Here is a 23,842-nt window from a genome sequence, read left to right on the forward strand (position 1 = left end):
CGCTTGAACCCAGGAGGCGGAGGTTGCAGTGAGTGGAGATCGTGCCACTGCACTCCAGGCTGGGTGACAGAGCAAGACCCCGTCTCAAAAAAAATAAAATAAATAAAAAATAAGGAAAAGATGTTGAATTTTGTCAAATGCTTTTTCCACATATAAAGGGATGGTCTAGGCTTTTTTAAATCTGAAAAATAACAGGCTATGTAATAATGTATGCAGAACCTCCTTACCCAGTACTCACTCCCTTCTCCCCCAGCTGCAGACTGCTGAGGCTGAACTGGAAAAATACAACAGGCTCTTCCCAGAAGGACTTCCTGGACCTTTTCTTAGAAGGGCTACTCTAAGAGACTCTGACTCCATCCCTGTTCAAACATTTTTCCCTGTTCTGAGGTCTCCAAAGTTTCAGCTCATCACAGCACCAATGCCCATTGCAAAGAACACATGATTTATTCAAGACAACTCGTCATCAACAGCACTGACCCAAGGAACAAAACAGATGAAAAAAACTAAAGCAAACGTTCTGACCCTCTGGAGTGAGACCTGCTGAATTCATACGGCTCAATCTGTAAGTGTCCAAGATCCAGGGGGCAGGTTCTCAAGCAGGAAGCCTCAGGCACACTGGCTCTGTGGGGACCTCCCTTGGGCATCTGCTTGAGAATCTGGGGAAGGGACATTATCAGGGCGGGTCCTTTCTGCAGGTGGTGTCCTGCTGGGAGCTCAGCCTAACCAAGGCCTGGTCCCTGTGCTCTTGACCTTCATCTCAAGGTCAAGGAGAGGGCACTTGACCCAACTCTGCCAGTGAGGCAAATTAATGGTGATTCAAGTAGTGTGGTCCCAGGAGGGAAGGTAGGGGGCAGACAAGAGCAAGTGCATTAGGAGTCCTGGGCAGTGTCTGCTGGGTCCCAGGCAGTGGCCCAAGGTTGTGAAGGGGTTGGAGAAGGGGCTGAACCACCAGCTGACAAGTGCTGGAGAGAGGGTGGCCCAGGTGAGCAGGAAGCATCATGTCTCTGCCTCATCCTGGAGGTCCTGGAGTCAGCCCAGTTCTCTTCCCATCTTTACACTCAATTCCAGTACAGAACTCAGAGCCCGCCCAGCCAGGACCTGCTGGAAAACGAGGCAGGTCCTAGAAGCATGGGGAGAAGAGGCTGACTTTGATCTTGGAAAATGAAGAGGATCTTGTCTCCAACTCCTTTCTACCTTCCTACACCCACGCCTCATCCCCAGAGCACTTGCCAATGTGCAATACATAGCTAGGAGTCTGAATAAATAGTCGAAGTCTCCCAAACACTGTGCTTTGGGAGAGGAGACAGAAAGGCAGGTGCAAAAATCCAGGCAGCATCCAAGGAAAAGCCTGGTAGAAGAGCCACCTGGGGAAGCCGTTTCTGGCCCACAGCCGGGCTTGGGAGGGCAGCGAGAAGTCCTGCCAACCAGACTCGGAAGGTTTTTGGGGGCAGGAGGGCTGCTGAGGCCTGACTCCTGCCAGCCAGTCTGGAGGACGAGGGTCCTCACTATGGCACCCAGCTTCTGGACGCAAAACTTGTACAAGGAGGGAGGTGACTTGGTGAGAAGTGGGAGCGGCCAGCTGCCCCTGCTCAGGGTACACCTGCTCCAGCCCTGGGAACAGCTTAGGCAGGGGTCAGGGAAGGCCCTGCACCTCCCTCAGCCCGTAGGGCATGGAGGAGTACACAGAGGCACAGACATGGCCCTCCTGGAACTGGCAGGACCCAGGGCCTTTAAGCTCAGCTACCCCCAGCCCCAGAGAGGCTTCCTCAGTTCCCACTTACCCTTTGTGGGACTCACCCACCATGGGTTGGGACCTGGAAGCCAAGGGAATGACAACTCTTCTGAAGCAACGGGTTCCGACCCTGGGCTCAGAATCAAGGTCCTTTTCTTTTCGGACAGGAGGGCCTCTGGAGAAACCTCCAGAAAAACCAGCTCCCCCTCTTCCTTCTCCCTCCCTGGGCAGAAAGCAGGGGCAGGAGGCTCAAAGCTTCATCCATACTCAGCAGCATTTGGTTTCCAAGATTTCTGTGTAGGGAACGGGTTCAGAACCCTCTAAGTGAGGCACGGAGGACTCCCTCCCAGTTGGGAGGACCCTGGAGCCAGGGCTGGGGGATGGGAACAGGAGGCAAAGGCCAAGCTTGACCTCCAGGGGCCTTCCTGAGCCAGTCTCCTCATCTGTCTCCCAGGTTCAGGGGAGCAGAGGGAAGCGGGGAGAGGAGGCGGCTCAGGATAAGGCACCCCAACAGAGAAGGGCAGGGAGAGTCATGGAGAGAGGAAACATGGAGCAGGACACAGTCCCACTCTGGGAAGGAGGCGGAAGGAGACAGGCAGAGAGGTAGAGACAGAGAAGAGGGGCTGGGAGACCTGGAGGCCTGAGAGACCCTCGCCCCCTCACACACACACACACACACACGGAGGAGACGCCTGGGGACTTGGGCCCACGTTCACACCAACCGACTACAGACAGACATCTGTGGGTGAGACAGATGGCAGGACTCAGCTTTCAGTGTCGCCTTCCCTGTGGAGCAGCCGAAGCGCCCCGCTCAGAAGTGGTTTCTGGCCCATTGGCCAAGCACCTCCCCTGACCGGAGCCCAGGAGAAGACCAGAAGCAGGAACCGAGACTGGGGCGGCAGAGCCGAGGCAGGGAGGGGCCCCTGCCAGCCTCCCAGTGCCAGAAACGGCCCTGGCCCAGGAAGGACAACTTCCCGAGCTCCAGCCCTCCTCAGTATCCTGGGCAAAGAGGGCAGGGTGCAGGGCAGGCGGGGAGCTGGGCGTGGTGGCAAAAGAAGGAGCACGGCACCGTGTGTCCCCAGTGGGCATGGCCTGGGTCTCGGGCCAATCCTGTGGCTTCCCCTCAGGCTGGGTTCCCACAGGTTTCTGTGTGTCCCGGGAGCCAGGACACAGGGTCGGGAGGCTTCTCTCCTGAACATGGGCCTCTTGCCACTGGGCTACTTTGAGTCTTGGAGCTCCTTGGCTTTCTGCAGGATCTGGCAGACATCTGTGATGGGGTAGTCCTGGGCACAGGAAAAGGCCAACAGTTGCTTCTGAAGCCACTTCACCCCTGCCACACCCACACCCTCCCTGCTGGGACCCGTTACCATGCTGGATCCTGGGCCTCAGGGGCAGGAGCATGGAATACCAGGCATCCTGCACTCCCCAACCCCCAGACCCCTGCATGCAGCTGACGCTACACCGTGCAGAACCAACTCAACCGATCCAAACACAACCACTCCCAGGCTCTCACAGCCCTTTCCTCAGGACCAGACCATGCTGCCTCAGCTCTCCCACTACTGCCACTGAACCCGAGCTCCCTCGTGTGGAGCCAGTGGGACTGGGCCAGTGTCTGAGCATCAGCTTGAAGTCCCAACAGCCCTCTGAGTGGCTACTGTGATTCTGCCCATTTTCCAGATCTAGTCCATGAAGTTATGGAAAACCAACTCTAGGAAAACCAACTCTAGGCCGGGCTTGGTGGCTCACACCCAGCGCTTTGGAAGGCCAAGGTGGGCAGATCACCTGAGGTCAGGAGTTCGAGACCAGCCTGACCAAGATGGTGAAACCCTGTCTCTACTAAAGATACAAAAATTAGCCAGACATGGTGGCACACACCTGTAATCCCAGCTACTCGGGAGGCTGAGGCAGGAGAATCACTTGAACCCGGGAGGTGGAGGCTGCAGTGAGCCGAGATTGCGCCACTGCACTCCAGCCTGGACAACAGAGCGAGACTCCGTCTCAAAAACAAACAAACAAACAAACAACAAACCAACACTAAGGCCAGGTGCTGGTGAAGAAGCCGAAACCCAGAGATGCTGTAACTTGGCTTGGGTCACGTAATGAGCACAGCAGAGCAAAACTGTGGACCTAAAGCTGTAGGCCCTTGAACCCATGTTCTTTTTTTTTTTTTTGAGACAGAGTCTCGCTCTGTTGCCCAGGCTGGAGTGCAGTGACGTGATCTCGGCTCACTGCAACCTCCACCTCCCTGGTTAAAGCGATTCTCCTACCTCAGCCTCCCAAGTAGCTGGGAATTACAGGCACATGCCACCAAGCCCGGCTAATTTTTGTATTTTTAGCAGAGACGGGGTTTTGCCATGTTGGCCAGGCTGGTCTTGAACTCCTGACCTCAGGTGATCCACCCACCCCAGCCTCCCAAAGTGCTAGGATTATAGGCATGAGTCACTGCACCCAGTGAGCCCATGTTCTTAATCACTACACCCCGCCCTCCTTCCCCAGGCCTGAGCATGGCACTAGCGAGCACAGCCACATTCTGGGCACCTGCTGTGTCCTGGGTGTGAACACCTATGTAGAGTACATGGTTTGAAGGCCAAGTCACTTGCTCAAGGCCACCCAACATTCCAGGTCAGTGGCAGAACCAGGATTCAAACCCAGATCCAAACCAGATCTGCCTCAGGGGTCTGGACTTTAATCCCTGCTACGCTCCACTGCCCCTGCCCAGCCTGTGGCAGCAGCTGGTGTGGGCAGGTGCCTGGCGAGTGCCGGCCTCATGGCAGTGGCTGAGCCTGCCCCCAACTCCCATTACCTGCAGCAGCCGCATGTTCACAGTGAAGTCCCCTTCCAGCAACTGCTCCCGGATCAGCCTATGAAAAGCAGCAGCAAAAGCGCTGGGACCTGGGATGCTCTGAGTGCAGGCCCTGCCCACTCCTCCCTCCCCACCCACCTCGAGTTTGGTTTGGTACCCTCCCAAGGACTCCGGAATCCCGTTCCAGCCATGAAAGAGCAGCACTGCCCACCCTTCAGGGGCAGAGGGTCCTCCCGTCTGGCTTCTCCAAGGACTGCCCAGGTGAGCTGATGACAGCTCATGCCCGCACTCACATGAGCATGGCGCAGCAGACAAGGAGGAGGAAGTCAAAGCGGTTGTCATCGGCGAAGAGGGAGTCCCAGATGCGGATGACGTCAGGCAGCAAGAACTCCTGGGACAGGAGCAGTGTCAGCCAGCGGAAGGCGAAGAACTGGGGCTTGATGTTCTGCTCTTGCTAGGGAGACAGTGTGGGGGGTGGGGGGGGCAGGACTCTGTGTTGGCTGCTGGCCATGGAGCACCACACAGTGGGTCAGAAGTGAATTCAGAACAGCAGGGTCCAGCACACCAGGTGTGAGCACCAGGGCTGGCACCAAGCTGCCAGACAGCCTCGCTTGGTAAAGGGGCAGAGCCTGTTTGCTGCCAGCCAGCATCCTCAGATCTTCCTATTTTTTTTAAGAGAAGCTGGAAACCCAAACCTTTATATAATAAGCTCTCCAGATTTATAAATGATGGCTCAAACTCTTTTCACATACTTTGCAGATGATAGACTTGGGTTTGTGGATGTGCTGAGTGACCATCACAGGGCACTTACTAAAAGCCTGGGCTATGCTTAGCATATTAAATATGTCCTCTCACTCATTTAATCCACAGAACAATTCCACAGGCAATTATTCCCAGTAGAGACAAGCCTTCTGGTCAGCCACAGTGAATATTAACTGAAAAAGCATGCTACAAAACAGCAAAAGCATACTTCCTTTTTTTTTTAGAGATGAGGTCTCGCTATATTGCCTAGGCTGAAGTGCAGTGGCACAATCATGGATGGCTCACTGCAGCCTTGACCTCGAGGGCTCCTCTCTCAGCCTCCCGAGTAGCTGAGACTACAGGCCTGTGCCACCATGCCTGGCTAATTTGTTTTAAAATTTTTTGTAGAGACAAAGCTTCACTATGTTGCTCAACCTCTGGGCTCAAGCGATCCTCCTGCCTCAGTCTCCCAAAGTGCTAGGATTACAACTGTGAGCCATCACACTCAACCCATATTTATTTAAAAAGATATGATTATTCCTGGCCAGCCAGGCACAGTGGCTCATGCCTGTAATCCCAGCACTTTGGGAGACCGAGGTAGGCTGATCACTTGAGGTCAGGAGTTCGAGACCAGCCTGGCCAACACAGCGAAATCCCATCTCTGCTAAAAATACAAAAACTAGCCAGGCATGGTAACGCACGCCTGTAATCCCAGCTACTGGGGAGGCTGAGGCACGAGAATTGCTTGAACCTGGGAGGCGGAAGCTGCAGTGAGCCAAGATTGCAACACTGCACTCCAACCTGGCCTCTGACAGAGTAAGAGTCCATCTCAAAAACAAAAAAAAAAAAGAAAAAAAAGGGCTGGGCGCGGTGGCTCATGCCTGTAATCCCAGCACTTTGGGAGGCCGAGGCGGGTGGATCACGAGGTCAGGAGATCAAGACCATCCTGGCTAACACAGTGAAACTCCATCTCTACAAAAAATACAAAAAATTAGCCGGGCGCGGTGGCGGGCGCCTGTAGTCCCAGCTGCTTGGGAGGCTGAGGCAGGAGAATGGCATCAACCTGGGAGGCAGAGCTTACAGTGGGCAGAGATTGCGCCGCTGCACTCTAGCTTGGGCGACAGAGTGAAACTCTGTCTCAAAAAAAAAAGAAAAAAAGATATGCTTAGATATGTATTTTATTTTTCATGAAACTTTTTGTTTACATGTAGATAAATTTTCTCCTTTTGTTCTATGAAATAAACACGGAATGCCAGTACAATTTTTTAAATTATATTAATTTAAAAAAATGAAGTTAGGCCGGGCACGGTGGCTCACGCCTGTAATCCCAGCACTTTGGGAGGCTGAGGCGGGTGGATCACGAGGTCAGGAGATCAAGACCATCCTGGCTAACACAGTGAAACTCCATCTCTACTAAAAATACAAAAAATTAGCCAGGCACGGTGGCAGGCGCCTGTAGTCCCAGCTACTCGGGAGGCTGAGGCAGGAGAATGGCATGAACCTGGGAGGTGGAGCTTGCAGTGAGCCAAGATTGAGCCACTGCACTCTAGTCTGGGCGACAGAGCAAGACTCCATCTCAAAAAAAAAAAAAAAAAGATGACGTTAACACCTCAGAAGACTACTAACAGCTTAAACAATTTAGTTCATAGTAAATGCCCTGCAGTATGCCTGGCACACAGTGGGCACCATTCTCAACTTTCCCCTTCCCTCCCAGCTGGGGTCCACCATCAGCTGCCTCAGCACATGGGTCAGCGTCCCAGGCAGCAGCAGCAGCAGCTACTTCTGACCCCCAGACTCAAGCCAGACCTCGCCCTGGGCTGGGATGGCGCAGCAACTCTCTGCCTCCTGTCCCTTTCCACCCCTCTGTTCCTGGGGTCCTCACCAGTTTCAAGTAGAGCTCCACATCCTTATCTTTCAAGGTGGAGTAAACTTTCTCCATCTTGTAGGTGATGCCACACTGTGAGTCATCTAGGCTCTTGATAAAGTTGTCCCGGATCTCGGCCATGAGGTTGGTGAAGCAGAAAAACGTGTCTGCCTCGGCGTGCTCTGGGAGAGACGCAGGATGGGGGCAGAAGTGGCACACCCCAGGCCCACCCCACCTCTCACCTACCAGACATCTGCCCCGCTCTGAGCCCCGCCGAGTTGCCCCATCCTCATGGTCTGGCTCAGTCCTTCCTCTGTCCTTGACCCTCTCCACCCCCAGGCTAAAGACGTCGCCTCTTTCTTCTCACATCTGGCAATACTATACATTCACTTAGCAATTTATTACACACTCTCCTGATGACAATTTAAAAATCATTATTTAAATCTTATAATTCGGCTTCCTATATATCCACCTTCTCTACCAGAAATTAAATTACAAATATCAAGAGATCAGTAAACATCCAACATTCTAGACGATCACAGTTGCAAAGGATCTCAGAGATGATCCAGGCCAACTCCTCATCTGGCAGAGGGAGAACAGAGGCCCAAAAGGGCCTGACACGGGTCAGCAACGAGGGATGTGGGCACCAAGAGCCTTCTTACCTTTCCACTCGCTATTGGGGTCGGTGGCAAAGGTGTAGTAGAGGGGACCCACGATTTCATTCATGCCTTGCACATAAGCGATGCCAGGGTTGAGCTTGGCGTAGATGAACAGGATCCGCTCCACCACCTCCCAGTGGGCCTCACAGCCATTGGGCAGCACCTCATACTCATTTAGGGATGATGGCGCAGAGTTCTTGTGTGGGGAGCTCATCTGGAGGAGAAGAGGAGCCCGTCAAGAAAGACAATGCTGCGGTCAATGGCTCATGCCTGAAATCCCAGCACTTTGGGAGGCTGAGGTGGGAGTTGAGCCCCAGTGGTCAAGGCTGCAGTGAGCCGTGATTACACCATTGCATTCCAGCCTGGGTGACAGAGCAAGACCCTGTCTCAGGAGAAAAAAACAAAAACAAAAAAAGAGACAACATGGGTGGGCCACAATAGCTCATGCCTGTAATCCCAGCACTTTTGGAGGCCAAGGCAGGAGGATCACTTGAGCCTAAGAGTTCGAGACCAGCCTGGGCAACATAGGGAGATCCCATCTCTACAAAAAATGTAAATATTAGTGGAGTGTGAAGGCACGCACCTGCGGTCCCAGCTACTTGGGAGGCTAGAGCAAGAGGATCACTTGAGACCAGGAGGCTGAGGTTGCAGTGAGCTATGATCACACCACTGCACTCCAACCTGGGTGACAGCAAAACACTGTCTCAAAAAATAAAAAAAAATAAAAAATGGACAATGTGAAGGAGGACAATGTGTTCTTGCCAGAAATGTAAATGTTTACTGTTAAGCCTGGACCTATCTAGCATATGAGACATATTCTGGCGCAGAGGAACAAGTCAAACGCTACCATAAGGAAACAAGGAGACAAACCTAGAACATGGAACATTCTACAATACAACGAATGGTCCTAAAACCTAACTTATGGTGCTAAAAGTCAGAGCAGTGAGAAGTACTAACTAGGAAGGGGCATGCAGGAACTTGCTGGATGTGGACATGTTCTGTATCTTGACTGGCACTTACACAGGTACACACACGAGAAAAACATTCTCTAATTGTACACGTAATTGCACGTAAGTTACACTTCAATTTAAAACAAAAACTTTAGGGCCAGGCACGGTGGTTCACACCTGTAATCCCAGCACTTTGGGAGGCCAAGGCAGGTGGATCACCTGAGGTCGGGAGTTCAAGACCAGCCTCACAAACATGGAGAAACCCTGTCTCTATTAAAAATACAAAAAAATTAGCCGGGCATGGTGGTGCATGCCTGTAATCCCAGCTACTTGGAAGGCTGAGGCAGGAGAAGTGCTTGAACCCAGGAGGCAGAGGTTGTGGTGAGCCTAGATTGCACCATTGCACTCCAGCCTGGGCAATAAGAGTGAAACTCCGTCTCAAAAAACAAAACAGGCTGGGCGCGGTGGCTCACGCCTGTAATCCCAGCACTTTGGGAGGCCAAGGTGGGTGGATCACGAGGTCAGAAGATGGAGACCCTCCTGGCTAACACAGTGAAACCCCGTCTCTACTAAAAATACAAAAAATTAGCCGGGTGTGGTGGCGGGTGCCCGTAGTTCCAACTACTCGGGAGGCTGAGGCAGGAGAATGGCGTGAACCCAGGAGGCAGAGCTTGCAGTGAGTGGAGATCGCGCCACTGCACTCCAGCCTGGGTGACAGAGCGAGACTCTGTCTCAAAAAAAAAAAAAAAAACCAAACATTAAATATGTCAAAAACAGACAACTGGCCAAGACTTTTCTTTCTTTTTTTTCTCCCCCGAGACAGTCTTGCACCGCAACTTGCTCTCTCTCTATATATAATACACACACAAATAAAGCAATGTGAAAAATGTTATCGCTTCTCGGCCTTTTGGCTAAGATCAAGTGCAATGTGAAAAATGTTAACAACTGTTGCATTTAGATGGAAAGTATACAGATAGTTATCCAGTGTACTCTCCTTTCAACTTTTCTGAATGTTTGAAAATTTTCATAAGAAAAGGTTGGAGGCCAGGCGCAGTGGCTCACACCTGTAATCCCAGCACTTTGGGAAACTGAGGCGGGTGGATCACTTGAGGTCAGGAGTTTGAGACCACCCTGGCCAAAAATCTCTACTAAAAATACAAAAATTACCAGGCGTGGTGGCACGCGCCTATGATCCCAGCTATTCAGGAGGCTAAGGCATGAGAATTGCTTGAACCTAGGAGGCGGAGGTTGCAGAGCGCCAAGATTGTGCCACTGCACTCCAGCCTGGGCGAAAGAGCGAGACTGTCTCAAAAAAAAAAAAAAAAAAAAAGGTTGGAAGATAAATAAAGAGATGATGATCCCTACTGAAGACTCCTGCAATGAGCACGGGCCCCCAACACCAGCTGCCTGCCAGGATCTCTTGGGAACTTTGTAAATCAAGTGCTGGGCCCTGCCCTAGACCTGCTCAGGTGGAAGCTCCAGAGGTGAGTGACCCATATGAGAGAACCCAGGCAGTGACAGTGGATGAAGCCATCCTGGAAGCAGAGGGTCCTGGAGACATTAAACTCCCTCTCCCATAACATACATATACATATGTATGCACACACATGCAGGGATGTTCACACAGAGACACACATCAGCCACATTTACCAAGAGCTTTTTTTTTTTTTTTGAGACGGCGTCTCGCTCTGTCGCCCAGGCTGGAGTGCAGTGGCGCGATTTTGGCTTACTGCAAGCTCCGCCTCCCAGGTTTACACCCTTCTCCTGCCTCAGCCTCCCGAGTAGCTGGGACTACAGGCACCCGCCACCGCGCTCGGCTAATTTTTTGTATTTTTAGTAGAGACGGGGTTTCACCATGTTAGCCAGGATGGTCTCGATCTCCTGACCTCGTGATCCACCCGCCTCGGCCTCCCAAAGTGCTGCGATTACAGGCGTGAGCCACCAGGCCCAGCCCTTACCAAGAGCTTTTTATGTGGCAGACAATGCTGTACAGGTATTCCTCCATTTAATCCACTGAACAATCTAAAATATTCTCTCAACATCATTTTCAAGATGAGGAAACTGAGGCTCAGAAATGTAGGGCCACTCCTTAACTGTCTAACATTAGGTGGTGGAATCAGGACTTGACCCTGAACTGGCTGACTCCCAAACCTAAGGTCCAGGACTTGAGGGCAGGCTGCCTCCTGAGGATGCCCAGGGCTTTCTGCTTTTGAAGAATCTGCACAGCCATGACCTCATTTCATCCTCTTGGCAGCTTAGGCAGGGCAGAAATGATTATGCCCAGTTTATGGTCGAGGAAACAAAGACCAGGATGTGAACCTGGTATGACTTGCCCAGAGTCACACAGATGGTCTTCAACTCAAACTGCCCAATCATGAACCCAGAAGCTTAGGGATGAAGTTTCTGGTAGGTTCTCTGCTACCAGGACCAAAAGTTAAACTCGGCAACAGTGCTCCTTACACCTAGTTACTACGGTGAAAGGAATGACAGGAGCCAGTCCCCTCCCGGCCCTTCACCCAGGAAATCAGCAGCCAAGAGTGCTGCCCACAAAGCCAGCCTCCTGGTTATCTAGCCACGCAATCTGCACTGCACAGCAGTTCTGCTGGGCACCCAACTCTCATAGGCACCTGCAACCCTGGATCGGCCATATCTGCCCCTGCCCGTCAGAGCTTCCATCAAAGTCATTCCCAGCTGGGTGTGGTGGCTCACGCCTGTTATCCTGACACTCTGGGAGGCCCGGGTAGGAGGATCGCTTAAGCTTAGGAGTTCAAGACCAGTCTGGGTGTCATAGCAAGACTCTGTATCTATTTAAAAAAATAAAACAAACAAACAAAAAACAAAGTCATTCCCCAGGGGGAGAAAAACTTTTGCAGTAGTACCTGCCCTAGCTTGTTGGAGGCTACAGAAAAGGGTTTTTCCATTGATGGAAGACAGTGAAAAGTTTAGGGGAACAGGCCACTATTCCAGACGCCAAAGTAGGGGGTGTAAATTAAGGAATAAGGTAATATACTTGTTTGACTACAAGGAGCTTCTCAGAGTGACAGGAATCTATTAAAAGTTGGGGGTCCTATCAGTTCCACCCAGAGTCTCTCAGATCTAACCCTGCTGCATCTCTGCCCCCACCACCTCTTGCCTAGACAACTGCAATGTCCTTCCAGGTAGCCTCTCTACCGCCACTCCTGTATCTCCACAGTGCCTAAAGCATTTCTGACACAAGCAGATATGAATTATGTCACTGCCTTGCTTACAGTGCTGTAAGGGATCCTTCCCACCCCTCATGACAAAGGCCCCACGTGGCCTCACCAGCACCAACCTCTTCCCTCGCTCTCTGCTTCTAGCCACACTGTGGCCTCCCCGACCTGGAACACACCATGCTCTCTCCCGCTGAGGACTTCGGCATCTGCCCTCCTCTCCACCTGGAATGCTCTCTTCATTTTTTTTTTTAGACAGGGTCTGGTTTTGTCGCCCAGGCTGGAGTGCAGTGGTACAATCTAGACTCACTGCAACCTCCACCTCCCGGGTTCAAGCAATTCTACTGCCTAAGCCTCCCGGGTAGCTGGGATTACAGGCACCTGCCACCATGCCCGGCTAATTTTTGTATTTTTAGTAGAGACAAGGTTTCACCATGTTGGCCAGGCTGGTCTCGAACTCCTGACCTCAGGTGATCCACCCGCCTTGGCCTCCCAAAGTGCTGGGATTACAGGTGTGAGCCACCACACCTGGCCAGGGCCAAATTTTTGTATTTTCAGTACAGATGGGGTTAAATTCCCGGGTTGGTCAGGCTGGTCTTGAACTCCTGGCCTTAAGTGATCTGCCTGTCTTGGCCTGCCAAAGTGCTGGGATTACAGGCATGGGCCATTATGCCTGGCTGTTTTCTTTTTATTTTTTTGAGACAGGGTCTGGCTCTGTCAACCCGGCTGGAGGGCAGTGGTGTGATGTAGGCTCACTGCAACCCCTGCCTCCCAGGCTCAAACCATCCTCCTACCTCAGCCTCCTGAGTAGCTGAGACTACAGGCACACGCCACCATGCCCAGCTAATTTTTGTATTTTTTGTAAAGACAGGGTTTCACCATGTAGCCCAGGCTGGCCTTGAACTCCTGGGCTAAAGCAATCCTCCTGCCTCAGCCTCCCAAAGCACTGGGATTACAGGCGTGAACCACTGTGCCCAGCCCTATCACATTTTCTCACATTTGTAATGACCTTCTCAGAGCCATCCCCACTATAAGATTAGAAGCCTGGCTCATTCACTCACTGTGACGCAGGAACCTTCCCAGCAGCCATTACACCCAGCTGGGACATAGTGAACCTCTGTCACCCAACTTTTAGAAAGCACCCCAGGATCTGGCAGCATCAGGATTGCTCTGAGTAACTGTCAAGCAGATGGTCATGGCCCGACACCTTGTGGCCAGGAGTTTAAGAGAAAAAGGAAAATAAAAGACTGTCGGGGGAGTCTCTGGGGACCCCAGGTTGGCACTCACATTTGTGACCCCACTCCGGTTCCGGGCCACCGTCTGAGATTTCAGCGTTGTCTGTTCCACTCTCTTACGAAGGGTTTCAAACTCATTCTGGGGGTCCAGGATGAGGAGGCAAGGGTAGTCAGTGGCCCTCTGGAAGAAGGAAATGTCTGGGCACAACCTCCTGTCAAGAGGGAACAGGAAAGAATCTTGTTACTCAGGGTGGAAGTTTTCGCCATCTCATCTGCCAGTAGACCCCAAGACTCCCCAAAAGCATTATTTTTTGTTTTTGTTTTTCTTTTGAGACAGAGTCTTGCACTGTCGCCCAGGCTGGAGTGCAGTGGAGCGATCTCTGCTCACTGCAAGCTCCGCCTCCCGGGTTCACGCCATTCTCCTGCCTCATTCTCCCAAGCAGCTGGGACTACAGGCACCCGCCACCAGGCCCGGCTAATTTTTTATTTTTTGTAGAGACGGAGTTTCACTGTGTTAGCCAGGATGGTCTCAAACTCCTGACTTAGTGATCCAACCACCTCAGCCTCCCAAAGTGCTGGGATTACAGGCATGAGCCACCGTACCCATCCAGCATTGTTTGTTTTTAATTACAACGTTTTGAATCACTAGAGGTCAAGAGTTCGAGACCAGCCCAGCCAACATGGTAAACTTTGTCTCTATCAAAAATACAAAAATTGGCTGGGCATGGTGGCTCACGCCTATAATCCCAGCACTTTGGGAGACTGAGGCGGACGGATCATCTGAGGTCGGGAGTTTGAGACCAGCCTGACCAACATGGAGAAACCCCGTCTCTACTAAAAAAATACAAAATTACCCGGGCGTGGTAGCACATGCCTGTAATCCCAGCTATTCGGGAGGCTGAGGCAGAAGAATCACTTGAACCTGGGAGGCGGAGGTTGCAGTGAGCCGAGATCGTGCCATTGCACTCCAGCCTGGGCAACAAGAGCGAAACTCCATCTCAAAAAAAAAAAAAAAAATAGCCAGGTGTGGTGGCGGGTGCCTCTAATCCCAACTACTGGGGAGGCTGACACAGGAATTGCTCGAGCCTGGGAGGAGGAGATTGCAGTGAGCCAAGATCGCGCCACTGCACTCCAGCCTGGGCAACAGAATGAGACTCGGTCTCAAAAAAATAATAATAATAACAACGATTACAACATTTTATTTTAAAAACAGTATTTTTTTTTAAAAAGCAGTAGTTTGAGCCGGGCGCAGTGGCTCACGCTTGTAATCCCAGCACTTTGGGAGGCCGAGGCGGGCGGATCACGAGGTCAGGAGATCGAGACCACGGTGAAACCCCATCTCTACTAAAAATACAAAAAAAAATTAGCCGGGTGTGGTGGCGGGCGCCTGTAGTCCCAGCTACTCGGAGAGGCTGGGGCAGGAGAATGGCGTGAACCCAGGAGGCGGAGCTTGCAGTGAGCCGAGATCGCGCCACTGCACTCCAGCCTGGGTGACAGAGCGAGACTCCGTCTCAAAAATAAATAAATAAATAAAAATAAAAATAAAAAGCAGTAGTCATTGTATATGTATACATGCCCACATTTTATGTGTATTTGCAAATAGATACATACTTTTTTTTTAAAGTGGCATGATGGTCATACAACCTAACTCCTCTTTTAAACTCCAAACATATTTCCATGTAAAAATATTTATCTAGGTCAGGCACAGTGGCTCACCACTGTAATCCCAGCACTTCGGGAGGCTAAGGCAGGAGGGATCACTTGAGCCCAGGAGTTCAAGACCAGCCTGGGCAACAAAAGGAGACCTCATCTCCGTAAAAAATTAGGGCCAGGTGCGGTGGCTCAAGCCTGTAATCCCAGCACTTTGGGAGGCTGAGGCAGGCGGATCATGAGGTCCAGAGCTCGAGAACACCCTGGCTAACATGGTGAAACCTCGTCTCTAATAAAAATACAAAAAATTAGCTGGGTGTGGTGGTGGGCGCCTATAGTCCCAGCTACTTAGGAGGCTGAGGCAGAAGAATGGTGTGAACCCAGGAGGCAGACCTTACAGTGAGCCAAGATGGTGCCACTGCACTCCAGCCTGGGCAACAGAGTGAGACTCCTTCACAAAAAAAAAAAAAAAAAAAAAAAAAAAAGATGGAGACCATCTTAGCTAACACGGTGAAACCCTGTCTCTACTAAAAATACAAAAAATTAGCCAGGTGTGGTGGCATGCGCCTGTAATCCCAGCTACTCAGGAGGCTGAGGCAGGAGAATCACTGGAACCTGGAGGTTGCAGTGAGCCAAGATCACACCAATGCACTCCAGCCTGGGCAACAGAGCAAGATTCCACCTCAAAAAAAAAAAAAAAAAATTAGCTGGGTGTGGTGGCATGTGCCTGCAGTCCTGGCTACTCAGGAGGCGGGGCAGGAGGATCACTTGAGCCTGGGAGTTCAAGGCTACAGTGAGCTAAGATCAAGCCACTGTACTCCAGTCCAGCCTGGGCAACAGAGCAAGACCCTATCTCAAAAAAAAAAAATTATCAGGCCGGGCGCGGTGGCTCACGCTTGTAATCCCAGCACTTTGGGAGGCTGAGGCGGGCGGATCACGAGGTCAGGAGATCGAGACCATGGTGAAACCCCGTCTCTACTAAAAATACAAAAAATTAGCCGGGCGTGGTGGCGGGCGCCTGTAGTCCCAGCTACTCGGAGAGGCTGAGGCAGGAGAATGGCATGAACCCGGGAGGCGGAGGTTGCAGTGAGCCGAGATCGCGCCACTGCACTCCAGCCTGGGTGACAGAGTGAGACTTCATCTCAAAAAAAAAAAAAAAAAAAAAAAAATTATCTAATGTGCACAAACACAGAGTGGTTTGTAGTAGCAAAAGAGATTTGGTTCCATAAGTTATACACTGTACAACAGACTATTATACAGCTGACCTGGAAAGATGTCCAAGACACAGTGAGAGGGAAAACAAGTTGGGAGATGGCGTCTAGAATGTGATCAAGTTTTTAAAATACATGTATTGCAGTACACGCACATTTTTCAGACTTCTTATACTTAGCACATTGCAAACCTGCTTCTAGAAGCACCAAAGGATCACTACCCATGTGAAACAGAACCTGGCCAGGCGTGGTGTCTCATGCCTGTAATGCTAGCACTTGGCGAGGCTGAGGTGGGTGGATAACTTGAGGTCAGGAGTTCGAGACCAGCCTGGCCAACTGGTGAAACCCCATCTCTCCTAAAAATACAAAAATTAGCCAGGCGTTGTGGCACATGCCTGTAATCCCAGCTATTAGGGAGGCTGAGGCAGGAGAATCGCTTGAACCCGGGAGGCAGAGGTTGCAGTGAGCCGAGATTGCACCACTGCACTACAGCCTGGGTCACAGAGGGAGCCACTGTCTCAAAACAAACAAACAAACAAACAGAAAACAAAAAAAACAGAACCTATTTCCCTGGGTCACGGAGTGGTTCTTGACTTGAACACGGCAATCAGAACACCTCGTGGGTAAACGCTGCACCAACCCCAGCCTGAGAGCACAAGAGGCAGTGCCTCCTTTCTCCGGCAGCCTGGCTGAGTTGCCCTGTGCGGGGGTCACGTGGGGCCATCTGAAGATGAGCCTGGGCTGAGGAGCAGCACCCAGGGTGGCTGGAGGGCAAGGAGGACCCTGCTTTATCCTGCCACGCGCCTTCTTCCCCGGCCACAGGGCACTCTCATGTGCTGTGCCTCAGCCCAGCAGACTCTTCCACCCAGCTTGCTGCCTCCCTGCTGCCTCCTTCTCTTTCATATCTCATCCTGAGCCTCCTCCCTAGAAAGGCTTTCCTCGACCCCCCAAAGGAAAACAGGGCCTCTCTCTGATTCTCTAAAAGCACCAGTTTTTCTCTCCTTCACAGCATTACAGTATTTGCAATTACATATCTGTTTCCAGGTTTAGTATATGTCTCCTGACTTACACTGGAAGCTCTCAGAAGGCAGAGACTGTTTCAGTCCTGCTCACTCCTAAACCCCTCCTGACACCGGTACTCAGCCATTCCTTGAGAAGGAGCTGAATGGAGGGGCACCTGTCTGTACTGGCACAGACTGACTTGGGCACCTGAGAGCTGCCCCTTGGAGATTCTGAAGGGTCACTGCGGGTCACAGTGCCGGCTTGTCCTGTCTGACCAAGTGCCGGAGGTCCCAGGCAGGCTGTTGTAAAAGGAACAGGATAAGCTCCCAGGACCCTTCTCTGATGGAGATCTGATCATTCTAAGGGCCTCTGTATGTGCTAAGACCAGCACAACAGTCCCACGTATCTGTGGAGACCCAGCCCGTTCTGTGCCCTTAGCCTGAACCACCTTACTCCTACTTCACACTAAAGAGAGTAATGATCAGAGGGTGAGTCACTTGCCTAAGGTCACACAGCTAACAACTGGTAAAGGCGGAACAGAAACCAGGCAAATGGACTCCAGAACCCAAGGCCACTCCACCCACCTGTGGACAAGGCCTGCCTTCTAGCTCCTCACCTAGCCCAACACGCTGCCAAACTCCCCAGCCCGACAGGGCCGCACAGCCAGCATCTCCACATTTCCACCAAGTGGAAAAGCACAAACACACTGTAGCTCAAGATTTTAAAAACTGCGTATCTGACCCTGTCACTCCTTTGCTCAAAACCTTTGCATGGCTGCCTCATGCTCTTAGAATCAAGTCCAAGGTCCGGCCCCTATCTCCCACCCTGGCCTTGGCATTATTACTCAGATGTGCCAAGCTCTGCGGGCTCTCTGGACCTTGCCAAGGGCAGTTCCCTGCCCAACGCGGCCTTTGCTGCACTCTTCCCCTGAGGCCTCCCACTCCTCAGATCTCAGCTGAATTACTGCTTCTCAGGTGAGGTTTCCCCAAACCCCCTCAAATTTTCCTTCAAGAGCATTTACCACGAATGCCATCTGCTAAGATCTAATGGGCTGAATGTCTGTCTTGCCATCCTCCCTTCTAGGTTCTAAGATCCTTAAGGAGAGGGTACACAACAGTCTATTCAGTGCTCAACCCTGAGCTTAGTGCTAAGCCTGGCACACAAAAGGGGCTCAATACTTGTTGAATGAATGTCAGATGAATCCATAAACGCCTGGGGTACAAATGAAACTACAGCTCAGATAAGAACAGCCAGGTATATGCAAGCACAGAATCTCCATCGCTAGCCTCACTCTCAGCCTATCATCATAGAGCCTGGACCCAACCGCTGGGACAATCCATCAGCAGCTCCGCAAACACCCACCCATGGGCCCGGCCTGCAAATGGAAAACACAGAGCTGCAGAGAGCCCCAGAAGTCCCATGGGCCAGCTCCCGGCCCCAGGCACCCTGCCTACCGGACATCTTTGTCGATCTGCAGCAGCACCTCGTTGTCCTTGAAGTACGTGTTCCACCGGCTGTCAGGGTTGGGGTTGAGTGGCTGTGGGGAGAAATGAAGATGCTCTGTCCAAGGCCCAGATAGGCCCCAGGGCCTGATTCTATCCCGGAAACCTGAGCAGTGGCCTTGCTGCAACAATCCCACCACACACTGAGGTGTGGCCCTGACACCACCTGCAAGCTACTCAGAGGAACCAACACAGCCCTTCCCTCAGCCTCCTGAATCCGTTCAAACTCCACAGCCGGGAGCCCAGCCTGGGGGCCTGCTCTGAGTACATCTCTGCTGGGCAGGGACTCTGTTCCTTTTCTGTCCATTACTCTAGCTCGAGAACTTTGCATATAACAGGTGGTCAGTAAATGTTTGCTTGCTGAATGAATGAATTCGGTTTCTTCAGCTCTCATTCATCGATGCTCTGAGTCGTCAATTCCTATCTGTGAGTCTCGGCCTGGGGTGCATCCATTTCTTTCTCCCGCGCTGTGAAGCCCAGGGAGGAGCTCAGCATTTGAGGAGAATAAGGCTTCCTGGCAGCCACAGAGGGCAGCTTAGCCTCCCTCCCGCCCTGCTCTGATTTTCTTCAAGGAACAGGGATGAAGGTTGAAATAGACCATGTCCTCAGAGCACCTGATGCAGGGCTGCCACTGCAATGCTCCCTGGACCCCAACTATCGTTTGTCTTACTTACTGAGCCCAGGGCCCCCAAGCTTAGTAACTCAACGCAGAAAGGAGGAACTGGGAGGTCCAGAGGGGACTGACACCAGACTGCACCTACCCCCTGGCATGCAGGGGACCTTGCCTGCTCCAAGGCCGCCACCCCTCCACATTCTGTGTCCTGGGTCTCTGCTGCCAACCTCTACTCACATGGTCCTCAAAAGTCACATCCTCCCTGGACACACCCATGTTGGCCTTGGCAATGCCAGGCTGGATGATCATTTCCCTCAGGAACTGGGCATACAGCTCCCTGCAGGAGACAAGGGAGAAGGATGATTCCCAACGGTCCTGCCCAGGGAGCCCAGACCAGAGCAGCAGCCGCAGGAGGCAGGGCGGCCCCAGCGGTACCAGCTCCGTCAGATGCAAGGGCCCTCCTGTCACTGCCCTTACATGGGGTCTCACCTCTGCTTGGCCAGGATGGAGGTCCATGAGGCTCTCTCCAAGGGAAGGTAGTTCAAGAGAATCTGCACAGAGGGAGAGGGACAAAGCTCTGGTGACCCTCCTGCACCAACGTCAGTCTTTAGGCGGGGATGACAGGCCTCAAGAAAAACATCTCATAAAGTCCCAAGAAGACAAGATGGGCTAAAATCCAGGAATGCCAGCATGAGCTAGGGGTAGCCTCCCTCTTCCTCCCCACTGCCTCCCTCCTCCTTTAACCCAAACCAGCCCTTCCCTCTGCTTTTCCTCACACACACTTTTCCACATGATCATCAGACCCTGGGCTTTAAAGGGCTGGAAACCAGGACACTGGGCTTCCATGGCCACCTGAGCTGGGAGCTTTGGGCAAAGCACGGCCTTTGTTTTGTCCCAATAAGCATGACTTTCACTGTACTTCATGGACCAGGAAGCAGAGGTCTTCATTGTTGGCATTACAAAGTGTCCCATCCCCAAGGGGATCCCAGAGAAGACACCAAGAGGAACAGAAAACCCAGAACTTCCCAGAAAAGCTCCCTCAGACAAGCAAGGAAAGGTGCAGAACGGGAGGAAGAAGCCAGGGGTAGGGGCAGCCCATGCAGGAAAACCCAGGGACTCTCAGCAGAGCAGAAGCCCCACCCCAGGCACACCCACCTTCCAGCAGAGGCACCGCAGTCCGCCCTCACAGGGGATGCCTGTGGACACAGCAGGCAAAGGTCACGCCCCAGGCCGGAGTCCCAGAACCCCCAGCCCTTCACCGTGGAGCCAGCTGGCAGGGAGTAGAGTGCGCAAGAAGTACTTCTTCAAGAATCATTTCCCCAAGAAAGATTACTAGACTGGGTGGTTTCTTTTTTTTTGAGACGGAGTCTCCCTCTATCACCCAGGCTAGAGTGAAATGGCGCAATCTCGGCTCACTGCAGCCTCCGCCTCCCAGGTTCCAGCGATTCTCCAGCCTCAGCCTCCCAGGTAGCTGGGATTACAGGCACGCGCCACTCTGCCCGGCTAATTTTTGTATTTTTAGTAGAGACAAGGTTTCACCATGTTGGCCAGGCTGGGCCTGAACTCCTGACCTCAGGCGATCCACCTGCCTTGGCCTCCCAAAGTGTTAGGATTACAGGTGTGAGCCACCATGCCCAGCCTAGACTGCATGTTCATTTTTTTTGGTTTTTTTTTTTTTGAGACAGAGTCTTGCTCTGTTGCCCAGGCTAGAGTGCAGTGGTGTGATTTCTGCTCACTGCAACCTCTGCCTCCCCGGTTTAACCAATTCTTCTGCCTCAGTCTTGCAAGCAGCTGGGATTACAGATGTGCACCACCACTCCTGGCTAATTTTTGTATTTTTAGTAGAGACAGGGTTTCACCATATTGGCCAGGCTGGTCTCGAACTCCTGACCTCAGGTGATCCACCCGCCTCGGCCTCCCAAAGTGCTGAGATTACAGGTGTGAGCCACCATGCCCGGCCTGGAATATTCTTTTGAGGATAACACCTTCTCATTCTTGATATTCCTTCCTCAGGAGCAGCCTTTACCACCACGATCTCATCCTAATTCAGGTCAGTTCCCCCTGTTATAAGCAATAATGCCTCTGTGACTATTTCATAGCATCTGTCATAAGTGGAATTGTTTTATATATATATATATGGTGTATTTTCTTAACGTCTGTAACCCCTACTACTGGGTAAGCCCCAGAAGGACAAAAACCACATTATTCCCAGTGCCTAGCACAGAGCATTGCACATAGAAGATATTCCATATGTATTTGTGGAATATAAACTAAGCTATGAACGCTAAGTATTTTGTGCTTTACAGATATTATTTCATTTAATCTCCATTATAACCCCAGTAAGTAGGGAAGATTAGCATAATTGTCATAAGAAGGAAACTTACCTGTAAAACTCTTAACTACTAACACTGACTGCCTCCCCTTTGGGGCCTATATTTCACTCCTGAACAGAAAGACAAAGTTATCCTGCAACAAGATCAGGAAGCTCACTAGAGCAGCTTCTGCTATAGTATCTCTGGTACCGTGAACATGAGCAAATACCTCCGCTTCAGAATCTATGAGGATGACAGGGACAATATAAGAAGTTCTCTCTTTTTTTTTTTTGAGATGGAACTTCGTTCTTGTCACCCAGGCTGGAGTGCAATGGCGCAATCTCGGCTCACTGCAATTCCCAGGTTCAAGTGACTTTCCTGCCTCAGCCTCCCGAGTAGCTGGGATTACAGGCAAGTGCCACCATGCCTAGCTACTTTTTTATATTTTTAGTGGAGACTAGGTTTTACCATGTTGACCAGGCTGTTCTCGAACTCCTGACCTCAGGTGATCCACCTGCCTCGGCCTCCCAAAGTGTTGGGATTACAGGCATGAGCCACGTCACCCGGCCAGAAGTTCTTGCTGACAAACTTACAGGGGCAAAAAAGTGACAAGAAGCTATGCAGAACACATTGGGTTATTTTTTAAAACAGGCAAAAAGAGAGTTATCTTTGTGCTTGTTGGGGCAAAGTCTAACACCGCAGGATCAGCTCCTTAAAGTCAGTGTCCCAAGGCTACCCATTTTACCACTAGCCAAGGTTTAGTTCAGGCAGCTTAGACCCCAAGCCAGGGAGAGAACCAGGAACCACCCTGCAGTTAACCAAACTCACCAACACAGGAAGCTAGCTAAGGAATGAGGAAAGACTGTCCTGGGCTCAAAAGGTCCCCCCCACTCTCATTCTCCAGTCTTCAGTCCCATCCTGTTACTCTCAGGAATCTGGCACCTCCTGTGGAAAGCTTAGGGCAAGGCATGCTAAGTGTGGCCACTGGCCCTCTGGGAAACCCCTCCAAGCTCAAGGCAGTCACTGCCTGTTCAGCTCTACAGAATCTGGAAAAGGCCCCAAGAGTCTATGTGTAATTTCCTTCAAGGCCCCAGCCCCCAGCAGCTGGGCCCCAGAGCTGACCAGGTGTGGCCTCCCCTTGTATTCTAGCCACAGGGCTGCTCTAGGGAAACCCTGAAAATACAGAATGGCTTCTTACCACTAAAGCTGAGTTCCCGCAGCTTTTCCAATGCAATTGAGGGCTCCTTCAGGACATCCTGGAAATCTGCAATTCTGGAAGGGGAAATAGGGCAGCAAATGAAGCATGCTGATATCGGCTCAGTGAGACCCACAGCCCTCAGCTCCCTCACACCGCCAGTTTCCAACCTGTGCCTCTCTCCCCTTTAGGACATAAAAATCACACAGCTTAGTCAAGGTCCTCACCAAAGACAGCTTTGGAGAACAACAAAACTATATTTCACTTCTTCCTCTACAACCAGAAACACAGAATGCCAGGGAAGAAACTTGAGAGATATTCTTGTCTAGAAGTTCCCAAATGAGGACCATAAAATTAGACATATTCCAACATTCTAAAATTTAGTGAGCTGACATTTACTGGGCACTTCTTGCCGGCCAGGCCGGGTCCACGCACAGCCACCAACTGAACTCCTTGGACCTCAGGAACCAGGAGTAATTCGATCTGCAGACAATGGACCATGCTCACAAATATAACCACTACAAGACCTCTGGGCCTGCCAGAAGGCAAGGACAAAGGGTTTAAAAAACACGTCCTGAAGGAAAACTGAAGAGTGAGCAAAATTCAGCCAATGCTGCAGGATCTGGCCTGGGGGAGGGGCCAGACTGGAGAATGCAAGTTCTCTAGCAATCTTAGTAAGAAAAAGGCACGGGGACAGGGTGCATTTGGAGAGAGTACGGGAGCAGGGGGATCAAAAGGGGGAAAGGGACGGGGGCGGGGCATGGGGGTCTGGACGAGGAAGACTCAGGGGAAGGGGAAAACCAGGGGTCCAGGATGAGGGAGGCAGAAGGAGTGACACCAGGGGCAGAAGGGCCGCCCCTCCGTCGTTCCTGCAGCCCACAGGCAATGAGGTTAGAAGGTGGACGCTCGAGACCCTCTGCCGAGGGGGTCTGCCGATTCCTGGCCACACCCGCGTTTCCCCCTTCTGAGGGGCAGAAGGGGCAGCCTGACCAGGAGTGGCCCAGCCGGGTCAGGCTCCATGGCCCCTTACCGGCTCTTGTGCAGACTTGACATGGTGTTGACTTCCGGACCCCCCAGCCGCCTCCGCCGCCTGCGCCTCTGCCGCCTGCGCCGCCGCCCCCAAGGGACGCGGGGCTCTAAGCAAAAGCCTCCGGCGGGAAACACAGCCACTAGCCTGCGCGT

General features: G+C 51.9%; 1 protein-coding gene across 3 annotated transcripts; it reads right to left on the reverse strand.

Annotated features, from left to right (window-relative positions):
- Window positions 1-425: 425 nt before the first annotated feature.
- On the reverse strand, window positions 426-23,839 carry TBC1D13 (TBC1 domain family member 13). 3 transcript variants are annotated; one of them, XM_055270824.2, is made up of 12 exons: window positions 23,691-23,839; window positions 22,664-22,737; window positions 20,309-20,349; window positions 19,643-19,704; window positions 19,391-19,490; window positions 18,493-18,575; window positions 13,228-13,387; window positions 7,803-8,013; window positions 7,159-7,322; window positions 4,829-4,989; window positions 4,536-4,593; window positions 426-3,015 (listed from the first exon to the last, which is right to left on the reverse strand). In XM_055270824.2, the coding sequence occupies exons 1-12, from the start codon at window positions 23,711-23,713 to the stop codon at window positions 2,950-2,952; spliced, it is 1,203 nt and encodes a 400-aa protein (XP_055126799.1). In that variant the 5' UTR covers window positions 23,714-23,839; the 3' UTR covers window positions 426-2,949. The 3 variants fall into 3 exon arrangements, with proteins under 3 accessions (XP_055126799.1, XP_063491963.1, XP_055126801.1); XM_063635893.1 differs by lacking the exon at window positions 20,309-20,349 and having other exon boundaries at window positions 23,691-23,705; XM_055270826.2 differs by lacking the exons at window positions 7,159-7,322; window positions 7,803-8,013 and having other exon boundaries at window positions 23,691-23,827.
- Between the last annotated feature and the right edge of the window lie 3 nt (window positions 23,840-23,842).

The sequence above is a fragment of the Symphalangus syndactylus genome, chromosome 3 (genome assembly GCF_028878055.3).
Source record: "Symphalangus syndactylus isolate Jambi chromosome 3, NHGRI_mSymSyn1-v2.1_pri, whole genome shotgun sequence".
Taxonomy (NCBI): domain Eukaryota; kingdom Metazoa; phylum Chordata; class Mammalia; order Primates; family Hylobatidae; genus Symphalangus; species Symphalangus syndactylus.